The 21,137-nt window shown below is 36.1% G+C and overlaps 1 protein-coding gene across 1 annotated transcript in view; it reads right to left on the reverse strand.

The window, feature by feature from the left end:
- Positions 1 to 21,137, reverse strand: part of DIAPH3 (diaphanous related formin 3) — a 236,270-nt gene that overhangs the window by 49,733 nt on the left and 165,400 nt on the right. Inside the window, exons 26-27 of the mRNA XM_084520348.1 lie at positions 10,846 to 10,941; positions 10,350 to 10,409 (exon numbers count right to left, since the gene is read on the reverse strand). Coding sequence (XP_084376474.1) covers positions 10,350 to 10,409; positions 10,846 to 10,941 — 156 coding nt within the window. The remainder of the gene's footprint in view (positions 1 to 10,349; positions 10,410 to 10,845; positions 10,942 to 21,137) is intronic.

Genomic DNA, 21,137 nt, shown 5'->3' on the forward strand with positions numbered 1-21,137 from the left:
GGAAGAACAAGAAAGTTGGCTATCCAAATTTAATGCAAATGTTTATATATATGCATTATAAGAGAATTATTCTTTCCCCCCTCTTTCCTTGCCCAGGACAGAATATACTAACTTAAGGAGCAGCCATTCAAGCTATTGTTTTATCTTCAGTATTCATTGCATTGTGCCAATTTCTATTAACTTTATTATAGATATAGAATTAAAACATGGAGAAACCTATTCAGGTCACTTAAATTAGATGCCTAAACTCACTGACTGTTAACAATTTATAGAAGCTAATTCCTGTCTAATGTGGGTATGTCCCTCTCTTTATCCAGTATAAAGAGCATAAGCTCAATAAATTGGGAATCTATATTAATGAGGTATGAATACTCTTCAAGAAATTAAATACATACATTAATTTTGAGAGATCAGTTAAAAATGTTTGATACCTGAGATATGCCCGAGTAATTAGCATTAAAAAGCACCTTACATGCTTAATGCTTTGATCCTACTGGTTTCATTTTTAGTTTTGGATAGTTGGCACATCTGTAATGCAGACCTTATGGATCTCAAGATTCAAACAGTGAAAACTGAAACAAAATAAAAACCAAACCAAAACAAAATGGAACAACCACCACTACCACCAACTAAAAACACCCTGGAACTGCTTTGGACCAGAGGACAGGAAAGGGCACTCTACCAGCTTTAAGCACCAAAAAGTTTCTTTTGGTGTAGTTCTCATTTAATCTCATTTCATTCTTTAAACACTGACCAAAATTTAATGGAGTCCTCTCCAAGCTCCTCCACCAGCCTAAGCTGGCACCGTGATCAGGGTTATCAGCAGGTTTGGAATAACTAGGATGACTCACCCAGTTTTTCAGCTAATGATGGCAGAGTGAAAGGAGAGATGTCATGAACTTTACTTTCTCATGGAAAAGACAGAAGAAAAAATATTTTTATTTTAGAATACAGCAAGAAAAAGTATCTCTCTCCCTTCTCTGGTAACAACAGTAATGCATAAAATGCACACGCTGAAATAAGAATAGGGCCTCAGATAAATTTCTCCAGACACAGTTCTTATGGGAAGAAAAAGCAATTTTAGCAAGGAATTGAAGTATGGTATTTGGGGAAGAATCTCTACTTTTGAAACTATGAAAATGGAAAAAAATCATCAAATGTAATTATGCCTGCAGTAAGAAAGGGTGCCAATTTCAATTGGATTATGAAAACCCTCACTCAGCTGCATTTAACCCTGGTTTATCCAGATTCCACCATTCCCTTAGAGAATGGATTTAAACCATATTTTCCATATCCCTGGAAAATTCCCTCTGTTCATTAGCTTCTCTACTTACACGGTTCTGCTATAAATAACAAACGTTACTGAGCCCAGTGATTCAAATATTCATATTGAACGAGGAAAGCAGATTATGATTCCTGCCACAGAAAACATTCAGTCTTTAATCCAGTGACTGAAGTAAAATGCATATGGGGACATGGAAGCTCCAACCATGAAAGTATCAGCCTGTTAATTGGTGTCCCATAGGCAGGCATTTTCTGACAAGTTTACCCATGGCTTTAATAAGCTCTTTTATCCACAATGTTTATACCAAACCAGCTGATTGTATTCCATTCCATGACACAAACAGCTATGATATTAATACAAACTTTATCACTTCCCACAACTGTTTATTGGTGAAGTTGTAGAAATTCATCTCAAATTTAACTCAGTCAAGAAAAATGAAAGGCATATCCTGTTTTGAGATTATCTAAAATGTTTTCCCTTTTTCTGTTTATAAGCAGTGATTATTGCAAAATGCTGTGTTTCTAGCCAGTACAGGTTCTCAAATGGCAGGGAAGAACCCAAGTGACAAAGTGATTCTAGGTGTGAAAATACATACTCTACCCTATCAAATTATTTAATTCTGATTTTAGATATAGAACAGAAGCCTATGAAAAGACTGCTTAATATGACAGCACATTCTATGTTTCTGTGGTTTAATACCTGTCAAAATTCTTGGACATGGTCTCTGCACAGCTCAATTAGGTGTTATCCCACAGATATCCAAATTTGTTTTGAAAATCAAAAATTATGTTCTGATATCCAAAATTTGTTCCAAATAGCTATCTAGAACCAAGCTGACAAAGTAGTCTGTCTAGAGGTACTTCAAGTGTCCATGTACACATTGTACTACATTGTATTATATATATATTCATTAGATAAATATACAGTCAACATGGTAGGTTTAGATAACTGTTTTTCTTTATTATTTTTATAAGTTAGATGAATGTCACGAGACAATAAAGCACGAGAACTCTTTCTTTCAGTAAAATTAAAAATGATCATAAATTTGAAAGTTTTTTAAGCTATCATGAAAAAATATTGTAATAGAAAGACTACACCTACTAACAAGACATTCCTATAATCTTTCAAAGAAAAAAAAAGGGGGGGGGGGGGGGGGAAAGGGGGCGGCTGGACCACCTCTCCTATGAAGACAGGCTGAGGGAGTTGGGATTGTTCAGCCTTGTGAAGAGAAGCGTCCAGGGAGACCTTATAGTGGCTTTACAGTACTTGAAGGGGGCCTACAAGAAAGCTGGAGAGGAACTTTTCTATCATGAAGTTAATGAGAGGTCAAGGAGTAATGGCTTTAAACTAAAAGAGGGTAGATTTAGATTAGACATTAGGAAGAAATTCTTTACTCAAAGGGTAATGAGGCACTAGAACAGGCTGCCCAGAGAAGCTGTGGATGCCCCATCCCTAGAAGTGTTTAAGGCCAGGCTGGATGGGGCTTTGGGCAATCTGGTCTGGTGGGAGGTGTCCCTGCCCATGGCACAGGGTTAGAACTGGGTGGTCTTAAGGTCCCTTCCAACCCAAAACCATTCTATGATTCTACAATTGACTCTAATATTCTTTGCCAAGAACAAGGGTGAAACTACATTACAATGTATATTGAAAGTGAGTAGATTTGTTATTAACCTAGTATCCTTCAAAATCCAAATACTCTTCCAGAAATGGCTTAAAAACTTGTATGACTTGTATGTGTAAGCTTGTATGTGTACATAAGAAAATATACTGGGTAAAATTTTTGGGTGCTGCATTACGGAGACTTAAAAGGCTGCACATACGGTGTAAACGGGAAGCAGAAAGTCACAAGTAGTGAAAATATCAAGAGTGCGAGCATAATGTATTCACAAAGGTGTTTTGCATTGATGAGATGTGTAAGTGAATTGTGAAATCTTTTTGGCAGCTGCTATATTTCATATATGTATGATGCCAGAAACAGCTTAAGGTAGATCACTATGAAACTGATGAATTCTCAAAAAACAAAACAAAACAAAACAATTTCCAGAACCACTTACCACTTCCGTAGGATCTAATGATCTAACCGTAGTCTAGCTGTTATCCTGCACTACTCCAGCTCATGCAGTGTTATTCTGTCTATCATCTTTCCTTCCGTCATTTATGTGAAACCTGCATTTGCCCCTGTATTTGCCTCCTTTGCCACTCATGATCTCTAAGCCTGAGCCACCAAGAAAAACTTCTGAGCCTTTTTATTGCTATGTGGTTGATGTCAATTTTGCCTCAGGCATGTATGATGGAAATACACGAGACTTATCTGTTCTTGGAATGAAACAAAGATGATACTACATTTATCAAGCAACTTACAGACACAACCACCAGTTCTGGTTCATCTTAAATGCAAATTTCCCTTTAGAGTATTCCACTTCCAAGTGTTCCTACCCTACAAAAGGAAGAAATAATAGGATACTCTTGTTTCCCCTGCATCTATTTAATGTCCTTTATTTGCACATTTCCTGAATGTTTACTTGCAATGAAAAACATCAGGAAGAAACATAACTCCAGTATTTCTTTCACACTGCACATTTTTTACTCTTTTGCAACAACCACTTAGGATAAAAATGAAACTAAATTCTCCCAAAGGAGGAAAGAAAAACAAAACAGAACATTAAGGGAACACATTTAAGGGAACACATTCACTTACATGGCAATGAAAGATGAATCAAGTGCGCTTAAAGAATTTAATGAGTAATGTTTTGTGTTTCCTCTACATCTGTTGAGATTTCACTGTTGCATTTACCAGACATTGCCTGAGTCACAAAATGGACTCCAGTCAGCACTGATACACTGTACCAATCTAAGCTTGTGTCCGCAATGCACCATGCACCTTTTAACCAGACAAAACTAAATTCTAATGTCATGCTGATGAAATTTCACTATTTCACTACCTGGTGTTTCACCTTTCTTTTTATTTTTTTATTTTTTTCCCCAAAGAAAAAATAATGCCTTTAAAATTATATATATATAAAATAATATAATGAGGATTATGGCTGTTGTTCGGTTGATAGATATTCTATTTGGATCTGAATTCTTAAAGCCTTTGAGGAAAGAGAAAGAAGTTTAGATACCACTTGTTCTTAATGCTCTGAAAACAATAAACAGAAGTGGAAAAAAAAATGGTAATTTATACCTAAAGCCTTGTTTAACAAATATGGAAGAGACTTGAAAAGTAGTCTGAGAAGTGACAGAACCCTCTTTACTATACAGATCAACTCAGTAATTGTCTTTGAATGGAAAGTTCTGCGTGACTAAACAGTGAAAAGACAAATATGGGTAAATTGTTGGTAATTTACAGCTCCCTTCACAGATTTAAGATTGTCCACTGATGCATATTCAGAAGACTGCTTTGAATATATAAGTTACCTGTAGTAGCTCTTGGAAGTCTGGCTAGCCAGCTAGACGATTATGAAGCTGACATTTACTGTATGTGCAATTATGGGATGTACAGTGTCACTGCTTTCAAATGTCACCTCTTTGCCACAGTTCTTATCTTGCAGAAAAACGTCCTTGCTTCCCTTGAAAGAAGCGTTCTTATTGAACTAGTACCGATGAACGCCAGCAAGGTATTTACAAAAGCAGTTAGCTCTTCTGAGTGTCTAATATGAGGTCTTCGAAAGGTCTCACTTTAGGAATGAACTCATCAAACCTCTGGAGAATAAGTCCCATTATAAGGTCCCTCTTGTCTCAAGGTGGCACCTAGAATTTTTACTCTTAAAAGCTTTCATCCTCTTTGATGCCTATAAGTTCACATATAATTCTTCAAGGTAAGACACAAAATGGTAGGACGTGCACATGCTCCCTTACTGATGGGAACTGATAACAGAAATCTCAGAAGATTTTATTAAAGGAATAACAGAGACATTTTTTTGTAGGATTACCATTCCTCATTATCTTATCTAAAAGTGGGTAGTGTTAAGAGGTTGACAGTTTGGGTTTGGCTTATACAGAGGGCAAATTAATGTTTTCTTTCTATACCAATTTTTTCACAATACTAACAAGTGCATTAACATATCCATTTTCCACCACATGATATTTCAAAATAAAAAAATAAGTAAATGGCTATTTTCTATTTCTCTTTATGTCCATCCTCATAGTTACATCCACATAGTTACAGCAACATTGACGTTGCTGACATTGTTGAGAAGATTCTGATAGAATCAAACTATCATTTTTCATCCAGAACTCTTCTCAGTGCCTTTCATCCCTTTTGAGTCAAACACTTTCTCCACTCCAACATAAAATTACAAGAGAGGGAGATCCCTAGATAAAGATCCTAAAAACTTTGCAACCAAATTAAATTTATTCTATATATTTTGGAATGAAAATTCTTTGGGGCCACCTCTGTGTCAGACTGTATTCATGTGCAACTATGCCAGTGCAGAACTAGTTCAAAACAAACAAATAAAAATGAGTAAATTAACTTTCCTTGTCTGGTTATTTTTCACACATGCAAAATTGATTCTTATGGTCACAATTTCTTTGAACTCTGCTGTCTGCTCCAGGAAAAAACTCTTTATTATAAACAGTGCAGATGGTTTCAGGGGAATTATTTCTGTTAGAATAAGCAGCAATTTTACTTGACCTATGAAGCCAATATTGAAGTTAAGCTTTGGACTTAAAATGGGAAAACTGAGAAGTATTTTTTTTTTTAATAGAAATCCTATTAAATGTTTCCATTTCATAACAGTGCCTAGATATTCCAAGTCTCCCATTGAGGAAACTAGTCTGTTGAGTAAACCTTTACAAATCCTTATAAAAAAATAAAATCTCTACCTTCTTTCCATATGTGAGTTAAAAACATTTAGCCAGATGGAAAGAACAGGCTAACATGCATAATGCCTTAAAAACAGCATCTACCATGAGGAACTGGTGATGTTCAAGAATTCATCTTTAGTGCTATGGGTTAAGCAACATGCACTGGAAAAAAAATATCTTAACAGGCTTCAGTGCTTCTCCAGTGTTAGGTACATCCCTAATGTTCACTAGATACAGTTATGGAAAAGACAGCGACATACATAACTTTAAGAAAAAATATGGAAAAAATAGGTTCAAATGTCTATCATCATATGCTGTCAAATACAGCGATGCTGAAATAAAACAGTGACCTCCAAGTGGTTGCAGTATTGGTTTCAAGAATTAAGATGAGCCTGAGCTCATTGCCAGCTATGATTGTCAAAATAAGGTAGCAGAGACACTAATGTGAACCACAGATGACAGTTCTATTATGAATAAGAGATAAAAAAAAAACACAGAACATGAAAAAAGGGTTTTCTTCAGCTTAATTGGGACCAGAATGACACTGCTGGGCAAGAGTTTTATTTAACAGAGGTGTTTAAAATGCTTCAGACTAAATATGACATGAAAATTATTCTATTGTTTATATATTTACTGAACAAAAAGCTACAGTAATTAAGACTAACCCTTACAATGTAATTTTGTTTTTAAAATAGAAGCAAGACTTTCTTGTTACCTTTGTAAGTGTAGTCCACAACCTAGCTGACTGCAAAAGAAAGATTTCTTTCAGCCTTTGCAGTCACAAAAAGCAACCTGCATTTCTACTTCCATTTTACTGTAGCTTTTCTTTACTCACAGCATTTTGAATACAACTTACTTGTAAAGAAAAACACTTTGCACTTCATTTGAGATATATATATGTGCAATCAAAGCTGTATCTAGAATTTGTATTTATGCATTTCAGATAACATTACCTTGGTTAATGTTACTGCAAATAAATGCGTAGCCATAGCAGCAGAGAACTTGATGCAGGCTGCAAAGCCTGACTGAAAACTTAGTGAATAATGCAGCTTTCTGTGCTGCAATGGGCTCTGAGCTGCCTTGGATATGGTGCTATGTGTATTTGAACATAACAAGCTTGAAATAAACAAGCAAGCTGCTAATGTGTCTTGACTGTTGTTGTAAATAACTGATAAACCCAGATCAACCTTAGGTATTAGCTGCTTGAAAAGATCTTCTAATGTGAAAAATCCTGATGACTGATAACTAAGTGCTTTCTTCTGCTCTCCTAATAAAATAAAAAAGCTTCCCCTCTAGATGAGTCTGAATCAAAACCTTACAGAAATACAAAGACACTAAAACTATACTAACATGCTACTTGTGTCATACAGTAGTATGAACAGGAATTACAGAAAAAGCATATAGTGCAATAGTTCTGCACCTTGTGGTTCTTTTCAGTTAAAGCTAACTGCAACCTTAACAGGCAGTTTTGAGTGTATATGTAATACAACTGTTAATAAAACAAAACAAAACAGCATTAATGGAAACAAAAGAAATAGATATACCAATCATATCAACATCAATAGAGATCAAGTGAAGAAGATTTGTATTCTTTAGGCAATTCTGATCACAGAAATAAGAATAGAACTAAATGACCAAAACCAAACCAAAACAAAAACATACACCATGTTAGGAAAAAAAGGCGATCTATTTAATAAGAGTGTAGTAGGACTGAAAATAAAATACACCCAAGAGGCCACCCCGGGAAGCAGAACGAGAACCGGTACTCCTTTTAAATCAGAAATAACAACTGAATACTATCAGAGGTTTCTGTGGAGCCCAAAGGATCATCATGAGAAAAATGGCCAACCAGTGGCTAGCATTTCACAAAATTTCCTCCTCCTCCTTTTTTTCCCAGTCCATTTAATTAAAGGAAGAAATTTCTGTTCTCAGTTCTACAGCTATATGGTGTTGGCTTGCTCCTTTGTATTCTTTTTCTATTTTTTTTAATAGAACTTGTTTCAGCCTCACCAGTAAGTGGTAGTTTGTTACTTTGAGCAGTATCGTACCGAGGATAACAATGGCAATAGTTAAATAAATTTCCGTCCTGCTGCCATTTATATTACAGCTATGGACAGAGTGGGCATTCTCTCCCTTGCTATTCTCTATGAAACGTGAAGCCACTTCTTTCTACCTCCCATCTGCATTGGTGTACAATTTCTATTCCACATTTTTAGAAAAATTTAGATGAAAGAGCTTTTGTTTGGTTTTTAAACATATATATTAGTTAGAACTTGATGCCATCTGCCCAATAGAGATTGCTACACTCTGAATGATTCAGTAGGTAGATATTTCAACTCCTGGCTTGTAATTCTTTTTGACCGCACTATGAGTTGAAGAAGTACACCGTAGGTTTGAATCTGCAATGTGTATTAATAAAGCATACTCACTGTAAGTGAATCTGCTAGTCTCATCAGAAGAAGCAAACAAGAAAAGTGCTTTATCACTTTCTACATATTTTAAGCTAGTGGCTTTGTAGGCACTCTGATATAAAATTTAGCAATCATTTGAAATTTCACATTGGGAAAAACAAAAAATCAATGACAGGGCAAGCCAATCTTTCTGTCTAATGACATATTCCATTTTTTTCTTAAGTGAGCTGAAATCAGAGACTTCTTGCTTATACAGTGTATATATAAATGAGCTATGGAAAATAAACCATCATATATAGTATACATTACCTAACATGCATATATACATAGAAAGAATAGGTTATTGCATATTTATCAACATTAGACATAAAGTGCAAAAAAAAATTACAAAGAGGACAAAACTGAAATAAAACTTACATAAAATACTCAACTCCTTGATACCAGAAAATTAAAGAAGCCTTATAATTATTCTTGGTTTGATCAGCCACACTACTAACTTTAGTGAGGCAACAAACAAGCTTTGCTACTGAGGGTCTAGCATACATTCTAGATAGATTACAACCTACATAATTTCTGATTCGCTAACAAAATAAATTATCAACCAGCAAATCCTCAACTTGAGGAGATAGAAAGATAGAATGGACCGAAAAGAAGCAACATTCAACATAACTATTCTTACAAGCGGTAACACTTATAGGATAAATTCAGATGTGCTCTGTAGTCATTATTTAAATATCCATATATTATGTGCCAGACAAGCACCTGTCAAATATACTTCATTCTTCCTTGGGCCAATTCCTAGAAGTGAATTAAATTATCTTTCAGCTGTCCTTCTAGCTCTATTTTATTTGATTTTGTGTTTAATAATGACAAAATCTGTATCTTCTTTTTTCTACTCTAGTCACTTAAGAAATAAATATGTAGGAAATATGAAGTATAATTAATATCCTCAATGTGATGGCATCTGCTTTATAAATTCTGAAGTTTATTTAAATATCAAGAGAATGCATTCTGCTTACAAATCTGAGAATTAAGATATTTTTTTTCTTTAAGTTTCAATACGAATTTTTATTTAACAGAGATACTATGTAAAACTTTTTCTTGAGACCACTATATTAGGAACCACTGAAAACATGCTCCATACTCCTCAGGCTTTATTAAAACACAGCTAATGTAATAATGTTCTATTATCTAACAGAGTGACAAAATACCAATGCCCTCACTGTAACTTTATCCACAGGAGCAGTCCTACTGATTCAGTGGGATTTTTTCAGGAGTTTATGCATAAACACATGCATAAGACTCATGCTCAATATTTGGAGAAATATTTTACTATAAAATAACCGATTAATTTCCTCTTTACTGATACATCACTTCTGAATTACTGGTAAATGATAGCTTATATCCTGACTACCTGTATTACCAAGAAAACCAAGACAAACAGAATGAATTGAAAAGGTTTTCTAACTTGGTATCAAAAATACTTAACATTTGAAATGTTCCACAATCTTTGCTTTCTAACACAGTTCATAATCTTTTATTAAAAAAATCCCTGCATTATCGTTCTTAAGGATCTTAAGGATCAAAGTACTACATTTTAAACCGTAATCAAATTATAAATAAATACAAAAAATCTACAATAGATAGAAGAGATTTGCAAAGTAATCAGCAAGTACTGTTTAAGGGTGTAATATCCATGTGAACCTTAAGAACCAGGTTCCAATACTGTTTCATATTCCACTAATGTAGAAAACATAAAATATCACAGCAATCTTTTGAAAGCACAGATCGACTACATAAGCTAAGTTAAGAAGAGCATGCAATTCATGAATATGGTTCATTACCATGGTTACAAGCTTTCAGCACAGGCCTCTGTGTGGTTGGACTGACATTTTGTGGTATGTCTGCAAAAGCAAGAAAACAATGGAAATAAAACACCTCTCTGAAAGTTACTGGAGTATTGCAACAACATTAGCAAGCAGAAATATTTTAAAGTTAGATATTTCTAGTTGTATAGCTACAGTTAATATAAGTGAAGTAATCTGATGCACTGGCAGGGCAAGATGATTTTTACCTCCCCCATTCAACTGTTGTTAGTATAAACCCCCAAAATGTAAAGTACACAAGGCTGTATGGAAGAGAGTTAACAATCTGGCTATGCTAAGTTCAGTACACTGATCTCCAAAGCACTACGGACAACAGCAAAACAGCCTGAACATCCCTGAAAGATGTCACTGCAGAAAAAATGAATTAAACACGACAGCATTTAGGTTCCGGAGCACTGGACCAATAATACTTTTAACTTTTTCTGGAAAGTAAAAAGTAAAATGTAATATTCACCTTTAGCCCTTGGTATCCTTTTCCTTCGGTCTCGAAAAGCTGCACCTGATTGCAAGGCCTCCAGCAGGCTATCCATCACTCCAGTCTCCTCACCTTCTGTAGCAGAGAGAGGGAAGGAACACTCTTTGATTACCACAGCAACATCAAAGCATAAATAATAACAACAATGAACAAGAATAGAAGATATTGATGGTAGAACTAAAACTACTTATTTCAAACTTAACCTGGCTTTTAACATTTAACAATAGCTCTCTCACAACTAAGCAGAATGGATTTGGTCCTCTCTACATTTAGGCCAAATTTTATTCCATTCATTTCACATTCATTCTTTCTCTACTGTAGTTTTAAATGAAATGTCATTTCACTCATATTTTCATTTCAGTACCCTTTTGCAACTGCAAATAATCAGTTTCATGTCAGCTTTTGAGAGCTGTCCCTTAAATGATTTGCTATATTAGACAAAAGAGATCATTTCAGTTATTGTTATAAAAAGTTGAAATTGTTTCTCAGCAGGAAGCTGAAGGAACAATATTGGCCTAGGTAGGATACAGAGTGTTATCCATAGGTAGCTTTAATCAAAAGCCATTTTCCTTTTATATTTAATAACCTGTAGCCAATATTAAATAATTGATGTAGTTCAGGAAAATTCTACTCATCGTACCACATGTGTATGTATAATATTCCCCTGAAAGAATTATGAATGTTACCATGAGATTATAATTAATCGCAAGCATTAAAAACCTTACTTTTATTTCCTCAAATAAAAACATCAGAAAAGCTTAGATTTCTGAACCTTATTAGCCCCTTGTCTCCACATCCGTGAGGACGAAGAACACACCACCACAGATTTCTAATACGATGAAAAACCTCCACAGAGCAATAAAGAATTACATGACAGAAAACTCATTATGCCTCACTAGGCAAAACTCCCAAGGTCAACATACACCTTGGATACAGTCAGACACATCACATGATTCTGCAGTTATTGGTAACAGTAATATTCAGATCAGAATCTGATCTAGCTAGAGAAGAGATACTACCGATTTAAGGAATTCTGAAAGTGATGGACTACAAGTAAGGAAGGAAGACAACCTTCTAGATTTGAATATGGGGAAAACTATTAGGAGAAATGTTTCTTCCAAATACTATTTCTATTTGTTTCCCTTCTTTAAAGGAATTCCATCTTTTGTTAAGGCTTAAAGAATTCTATCATCTTTCTAAGGTATGTGGTTTCAAGGACAACAAAATAAATAAATAAGACAAAAGAAGTTCAAAGTTACAGACAGGATGGCCTGACAAAGAACTGTCAAATCAGCATGGGCCAAATTATGAACATGACATTCTAGAAACAACATATTTACTTTCATTACTCTACAGAGTCAAGTGTTTAATCTAATTTGGCTTCCAAGAATCTAAGCCTGGATATCATTCACAAGCCAAAGAAGAAAGCATTCCAGAAAGAGGCACGAGATTTTGTGAACTGAGATATGCAAATCATTAGTTAAAAAAACAACCACCAACCAAACACAGTCCTTGTCTCAAAATTTGAGCTTTCCTGCCCACAAGAAAAATGATCTTCAGATATGACTTAGAGCCAAATGGTGGTAACTATTTCATTAAAGGTAATAAGAGTTTCTATTTTCAAAAACTCCAGAGAAATACACATATAAACATATGTAAAGCTCACAACAGATGTTCTATAACATTGATTCAAAATTAAATTAGATTTTCTTAAACATTTTGACATTTTTTCTATAACATCAGCAGCTACTTCATTGCTTCCATAGAGACTAAAAATATTTTTTTAAAGCTGTTTTTGTACAATTGCATTACCACATAACAAAGTGCACTTCATTAGTACTTCTGTTCCTTTCACTTGAGCTTTTAGCCATTTTTTAATTTTTGCTAATTCTACAAAGGTATTTTAGAGAATGATTTTGTTTTCAGGTTTTGAATTTCCTAAAAGTATTCCCCTAAGGAGAACACTCTTCCTTCCTACTACCCCAAGATACTGGTCCTCAAAATGACAAAACTCTAATCTGTGAACATCCTTAGTTATACTCTTTTCTCTAGTCCAAACTACTGGACCAGTTAACTTAAAGTGCTTACCTCTATATACAAGCAGAAATAATGGAAAATTAGCAAATAGTTTACAATTTTGTATAATGTTTAAGCTCGTTTATTTTCTGTGCAATACATGGCAGATATAGAATAAACGTGAAGACCGAAATACTGATTTTTCTCTTCCTTTGAATATAGTATAATATGCTTTACTACACTGAAGTTTGTTCTCTCATGACCAGTGCAACCAGCACAGCTACTAATTGGAACATACAGCTACTAATTGGAACATACCTTAAAAATTACTCAGATCATATATTCAGCTTCCTGTTGTTGTGTGTTCCACCCCCTCCCCTTTCCTTTTTCCATCTGGTCTCATGCAACCCTCTAATATTCATGTCTCAAATGAAAACACTCTGAGTATTTCAACCCAAAGTGATGCTTGAGGAAGAAACTGTTAGTTACATTAAAGTACAAGAATGTTGGAGGAAAGTTTAAAAACATTTTGAGAGACAGCAATTCAAAAAAGACTCAGTAATATCACAATCCCCAAAATACCATCAATGTTTATAGAAGAAGAGTTCATAAACTTTGTTTTAGGCAGTAGGAGTAACAGAAAAAATAAAATTGCTTTCAATCCTATTTCAGCATGTTACCGTTTTCCTTTTTAAGCCTTTCCATGACTACCATGGATTCCTACTTATTTCAAAAACGTAACAGTTTTCAGTACAAAACCTGGTGCATAATCGGCTATACTATATTAAATAAATAAATAAATAAATAAATAAATAAATAAATAAATAAAAATACTGCAAAAACAACTTTTTGTTGCATAGCTGGAACACATTCATTGAAGTGTACCATCTATTTTTCACACTTATCTGAAATATACTGTAGTCAGAAATTCAACTAGAGACTAATGTTTTCATTGACATGCAAAACAGTTCACAGAAAAATAAATGGCATATATAAAACTTGAATAAAAAAATACAAAAAAAAAACCACACACCTCTAGTAATTTTACACTGTGCAGAGCTATATTGAAGAACCTTTAACAATTGCAAATAGAAATATTCATACTTAATGTTCTGTACCCAAAACATGCAGAAAGCCTGTTTTTCAAGCTTCTACACTTTCAGTTAGGCTCCAAATTCTGTTTCTTGATGCCTAAACCTATAGTTGATTTCAACACCTTCTGTGATGTTGTGCAGCTGTTAATACCCATTCTGTTATTGGCTATCTATAACCTTGCCCAAGTTTATATGATGGAAATTTTAACAAATGAATGTGTACCATGCAGTACTTTAGAAATCTTTTAAATTGCCCTAGGAGAACAATGTACAACACAGCTATTGTGATAGTGTAAGAGTGGAAAGTATTGTTCAATATTAACACTTCCTATGGGACCTTTAAATCAGCTCTCGCAAGCTGCTGCAGACTGCTGTCACCAGTCCCACAGGGCTTCCTAATTAGTCAAGTGTATCAATCTTTTGACATTCTAGAACTAGTAATTCCAGTCAACTTGAAGATAGCTGCATAGTCCACACTAATTCCTTTGAGAAATATACACTTTTATAATCTCTTTTCCTTCAGTTGTGGAAAAGGAGATTTAAATACTTTTTAATATCATACCTAATTAAAACTCATACAACTGTCTTTTAAATACTATCTAAAGCAGAAGTAAACTTACCGTAATAGCTGGTAAGTTGTGCCCTTGCCATTTCAGTGCCAAGTCAGATATAAACTGCCTAATTTCATAATTATATTTTTAAAAATTTTAAAAATACTACAGATGCTTCTCCTTTAGCGCACTATTATAAGCTTGACAGTAAAACTTTTAATGTCTTATGATAGCAACAGATACTGCAGTAACGAGCCCAGCATTTTTATGCAGTTTTTAAGCAGTAGATGATATATATTGTAATTTGACTAGCAGTAGTTCATGACATGAAAAATCACAAATATCATTAGCAGCATTGTTTCAAAGTAAGAGTGGTGCAACAAGATTACTGTGGATTAAAAATGTTTTATTTTTTACAGTTTCCCTGCAACTGTCCAATGTAAACTAAAACATCATACTCGATGCTAGTGCTCCAGAAGGCCACTTTAGCAAGAGAAAAACATCTCATAATATGTCTATTTCCTCTTTCAAGGAATCAAAGCTTTATTCAGTCACTCAAAATAAACAAAACAAAACAAACAAATCTTCAGAAAAAAAAAAATATATGTATCATGTTTTTTATTGACACTACCTATTCAGTCTGCACACTTAGAACACTCATCTACAGCAACTTAGACTATCAGTTTCCCCCAGGATATAATTTTGAGGCACTGCAATTAAATACAGCTTTTATACGGTAAGTAACTAAAGGGATAAGCTCCCGAGGTCAACTTCTGAATACTAAGCCTCATTTGAAATTAAAACCCTACGATTTGGATAAACATATACATTAAAACCAGACCTTATGTATTGGAATCACACAGCAAGGTTTTGGTAGCGGGACAGGGAGCTACAAGGGTGGCCTCTGCGAGAAGAACCCAGCAGAGCCCAGAGTCCGGTGTCAGATCAGAGCCAGCTCCAGACATTTCCAAAAGGGATCTGCTGCTGGCCAGAGCCGAGCCAGTGAGAAACACTGGTTATGCCTCTGTGAGAGCTGATTTCAGAAAGGGAAAAAAACTGCTACGCAACAGCAGCTGGGAGAGGAGAGAGAGAAAATGCTGAGGGAAACAGCCCTCAAGACCAGCAGCCCTCAAGATCAGTGCAGGAGGGTAGGAGGTGCTCCAGGCACCCAGCAGAAGTTCCCCTGCAGCCTGTGGAGAGGTCCCTGGTGGAGCAGGCTGTCCCCCTGCAGCCCATGGGTCCCACATGGAGCAGATCTCCACACTGCAGCCCCCCCATGGGTGGAGGAGCCCCCGGTGGAGCAGGTGGATGTGGCCTGGAGGAGGCTGCGGCCCATGGAGAGCCCCTGCAGGAGCAGGCCCCAGGCCAGAGCTGCAGCCCATGGAGAGGAGCCCACGCAGGAGCAGGGGGCCTGGGGATCAGGGGATTTTAGTATGGTTTTAGTTATCACTGCCGTAGTCTATTAGCAATAGGCAACAAATTACATTAACCTCCCTTATTCTGAGTCTGTTTTGCCTGTGATAGGAATTGGTGAGTGATTTCTCTGTCTTTATCTCTGTGTTCTGATCTCCACGTCCTTATCCATGAGCCTTTTTTCATCGTATTTTCTCCCCCTGTTCTTTTGAGGAGGGTGAGTAAGAAAACAGCATGGTGGAGCTTAACTGTCCGTCAGTGTGAAACCACAACACCTTAATTTGTCTTTCTCTTCAGCTAAGGATATAATTAAGGTCAGATATATTAGGGAGAGATTTAGGAAAAAAAAAATAACAAAGTATATATAATAAAATATATATATTTTTTTCTCTTTTAAGTGCTCTACTATATGTTTGTTGCATAATGATCGATTGCAAACAGTACAAAGCAATGCCCGTCTAATTAAAGGTTTCCATCTGAGTGAAAAATGGAAGGACTGTTTTCCGAATATCACAAGAGGAAAACTTGAGCAATGGTATAGAGTTTGATGATTTAAGCTCTGGGGAGCAGAGAAGCAGATCCATGAGAGGGAGATAATTGAAGTCCTCAATTCAGAAGCGAGCTCCAGTGTGTGGAAGTGGTTCCATCTTTTCATTCTCAGATTCTCAGACAAACAGATTCAGTGAAAAATTCGTACTACTGACATATAACTTCTAGACCTCTCAGCCTTTTACATGAACAGGGGTCAGAAGACTTTATGGAGACTTTATATTGTCAATATAAAAATACAAAGAAATCAATGTCCAGAGAAGGGAAGGTTTCAAACCGTGTGTCAACATGACCCCCCTAACCTCACACTCCTCGCCCCAGTGAAATTCAGACATAAACTTGTACAGAAATTGCGGTGGATGTGAAGGTTAGGTTTGTCCAGAAAATGCAGAATGTGTACAGACTTCAACTTGCATTTGCCTTAAGGCCTTCAACTTTTTCTGGCAAAAGCCATGCCACCAATCAGATAATCTTCATTAATAGGCAAGTGAAGGAATATATTGCTATTAGATGGTATTTCAGTAATGGTGCACAGACTAGAGTAATAATTCATAACACAGCACAGGGGTTCCTTTGACCCTTATATAAACCCTTGTGAGAATCTTAGAAACATAGAATAATTAAGGTTGGAAAAGACCTTCAAGATCATCTGGTCCAACCATCCCCCCACCACTAATATCACCCACTAAACCATATCCCTAAGTACCACGTCCAGCCTTTCCTTGAACACCCCCAGGGACAGTGATGCCACCACATCCCTGGGCAACCCGTTCCAATGCCTGACTGCATCTTCTAATAAATGTCTCCTCATTTCCGACCTAAACCACCCCTGCAGTAATTTGAGGCCATTCTCTCTAGTCCTATCACTAGTTATCTGCAAGAGGCCAATCCCCAGCTCCCCATACCTTTCTTTCAGACAATTGTAGAGAGCAATAAGGTCTCCCCTGAGCCTCCTCTTCTCCAGACTAAAGAACCCCACTTCCCTCAACCACTCCTCATTACTTGTGTTCCAGGCTCTTCACCAGCTTCATAGCCCTTCTCTGGACACATTCCAGGGCCTCAATGTCCTACTGAGGGGCCCAAAACTGAACACTTGTTACAGTGAGGAAAAATGTTACAGTGAGGAAAAAAAAAATCTGGTGTACAGATGCTAAGTTGAAATAGCTGCCAAGTATGCCTTGGATGGACTGGCTGAAATGACCGTTCCCTTTATATTTAACTAGTATTAAATCCAGCTTCTGCCAGGAATATCAGTATTCACTTGTCTTTCCTCAGAGGTGACTTCAGGCAAAAGCCTAGCCCTCCCAAGAAACATGAGTATATACCTCACTGGAATCACAGAAACAGCCTAGTCCAGAATCAGAAGAGGTATGTTTCTTACTGATGCCCAACACAAAGTAGTAAGTGTTTGCTAGTGCTTCAAAGCCCTAGAAATTATCACATAAGAAAGTACGAATTCACCTAATGACTAATGCACCTACTTCTTCTTGTTAAACCTTCTCGCTGCAGAGATTGGGTTTCATTCTGTCTTGTTTGCTCTTGCTAAAATTGTCTCATCATTTAGTTGTCATATAGTGCTTTTATTGTACACAAATAGATTTTGACTCTGAGCCTATGAATGAAAGTTTGACCCAAGTTCCAAAGAGTTCACAACAAGCAAAATGCAAAGAAAGCTTTCATCCTTCACAAACCCTTAAAGATCATTTGTTGAAATAAAGGTTGGTAACACCATCATTTTAACTCCCATAAGACAATTCAGACCATAGAAAACCAAAAGGTAAAATGTGGTTTTAGAAGTGGTTCTGTACAAGTGATTAAAATAAATACTTAATGATGTGATGTATGATGCCTATTTCTGCATCTCATTTGGATCCCAAATTTCCATTTAAATAATGGGACCAAGAGTGAAATCATCTTAATCTTGAACTTTGTGACAAGTATATAAAATCATGTTCATCATGATTATGCAGGTTACATTCTTCTTTCTGTGACAACAGAAGATAGGAACTGTAAATCTCCTTTCCACTGAGGTTGTCCAGAATCAATGATATTGATTCTAGATCCAATACGGAGTTTGCCACAGCAAGCTCTTCTGAGAGACATCCACAAAAAGATTTCCTGAGGGAAATTGGACTTACAGAAGAATAAACAGAATTCCACAGCAATGAAGTGGTGTGCAAGTTTTCATATGGTGCGAAATTCAGATGAAAGGTTGACAGAGTATATAGCTGTGTCCCCATTCAGAGGAACCTTGAGAAATAGGAAGGAACGGAGGAATCTTAATGAAATTCAGCAAAGGAAAATGGAAAAACCTGCATCATCTGGTGAGGCATATACCAGTGCAGGCAGGGGCCCACCAGTTATAAAGCAGCTTTTCAGGAAAAACAAACAAATAAACAAACAAAAACCAAAAAAGGTGTGTGTTGAATTCTGGTGGCCAACATATTGACCATGAATGAGCAGTGTGCCTTTGAGGCAAAGAAGGCCAAGGTAGAACATTGCCAGCATGTCAAGACAGGTGATCCTTTCCCTAGCACTGGTGAGGTGAACCTGGAGTGTTCGGTCCAGCTCTGGGGTCCCCAGAACAAAAGAGGCACATAATTAAGCAAATTCAGTCAAGGGCCAAGAAGATAAGGGCCTGGAGCATCTCTGCTACGAGGAAATGCTGTGATCTGGGACTGTTCAGCCTAGAGAAGATGGGGGCATGGGTGCGGTGTAAAGAAGGCTGAGCCAGGCTCATCAGAGAGGTGCCCAGAGACAGATTAGTAGTTAATAGGAACAAACTGAAATACAAGAAATTGCATTTAACTGTGTATCTTTTTTCTCTATTGATAGTAGTCAAACATTAGAACAGGTTGCCCACCTACAACAGAAACTCTAAACATGGCTACAATAAAAAGTAGCTTACTGTTCCACTAAATCCTAAGACGCTAAAAATAGGTCTGAAAATGAAATGGCTTATCTCCATACAGACCTGTTCTCTAGCGTGCAAAACTGCACAATATTCTTACTAGTGTGCTATATTTTTAGAAATATTAAGAACAAAAAAAAAAAGATGACCCCTTTTCTATTTATTAGGGATATTCTGCCTTTTCAACAGAAAAAAAAAAATAAAACTGATAAATTCATAAAAATAAAAAAGATTTAGATACTTCTATTTGATTACTCCTAATTAAACAGACCATCATAACAGAACAAAATCAGCTACATACAAAGAGGTCAGTCAATAAATTTTTACTGTTGATATATGACTTCTCTGTTTTCTTTACACAACACAGCTTCAACTCCAATGACACTGGCAAGAATGCAATCAATCTGTTTTTCAGACCAGCCAAGAACTAGTATTTCCAGTGATGTTGTTTCAGGGAGTGAGGAAAAAAAATCTATTAGCAGAGACTTGTCAATTACAGTTTCATTTAGAAAGCAGTTAGAACCACTCTATTTGCATTTTTATGTGAAATTAGTTTCTTATATTATATTCAGCTACAGATATTCTCATATATGTGGGGGTGTGTACGAACATCTGTTTCTTTGTTACTGTGTGCCTTTGAAGGAGTTCATTGAGCACAGGGAAAGACATTACTATTTCCATTCAAATTTATAAACAACCAATAAATCAGAAAATATACACAATGATCACTCACACTGACAGCTGTGCTACAGAGATGAGGGCCTGAAGGAACTTTAAAAGTTATATAATTTGTCACTTGTAGAGTGGGAACATTCAGACTGGTAACAGAACTGAGCTTAGGCACAGGAAAGCTTCCATGCAGCTTTTTGTAGGCAAGAGCCTTTCTATTTAGCTGCTATAAATGCACAAGAATAGCCAGGAGCATCAGATCAAAGGGCCACCTAGTCCTGCATTTGTCTATTGGTAGTCAACAGCAAAGATATATATATATATCATCTATCTATACATATACATATAACATCTATAAAGAGGACAAGATAGATATGCAATGACTTCACAGAATGCTGTCTTGGTCTCCAGCAGTTTATGACTCAGAATTTGTACTTGCATTTAATAGTAACTTCTGGCAGCAGGCTTCAGAAAACAAATATTTTGGTATGCAGCAACAAAATTGTACTTCTGTAGAACCACTGAAGTATCGCTGAGTGAAGATAAGTGTCACAATGAACTGAATAGAAACAGAAGCAGCAACAGACTCAGTTTAAAGGAAGAGTCAGAAACGTGACCTTCTCTTCTGCAAGCTTTCCGACAATGGCAGAAGAGGTTCTTGGCTTTTTTACAGCCCTAGACTAAGGAAATGAAAAATAAAGCATAGGCTCCAGTGCCTTCATAAGTATATTGATTCCTCCCCAACTTTGCCACTGGAGAGAAGAAACTTCTGATGATTCAAAGGGGAAGAAAAAAAAAAAGGAAGAAAGAAAGAACAAAAAGCATTTACATGTAGTGCAAGTATAAGTTTAAAGAGGACTCTAATGTATCCCTCTTACGGAGTCTCCTATATTGGAGTAGGAAATGCCTGCTTAATCCAAAACCTAATATCTGCATTTCTACTAAATGTTAGTCTTAATCCCTAAAATGGCTCCAGAGATTGCCGTTGTTTTTAATGGTATGTCATTTTAAGTTTCAATCATTTTTTATGTATTTGTTTAGAAATTTTACTGCTACAATATAAATGGC

Source organism: Aythya ferina (genome assembly GCF_964211825.1).
Source record: "Aythya ferina genome assembly, chromosome: 1".
Taxonomy (NCBI): domain Eukaryota; kingdom Metazoa; phylum Chordata; class Aves; order Anseriformes; family Anatidae; genus Aythya; species Aythya ferina.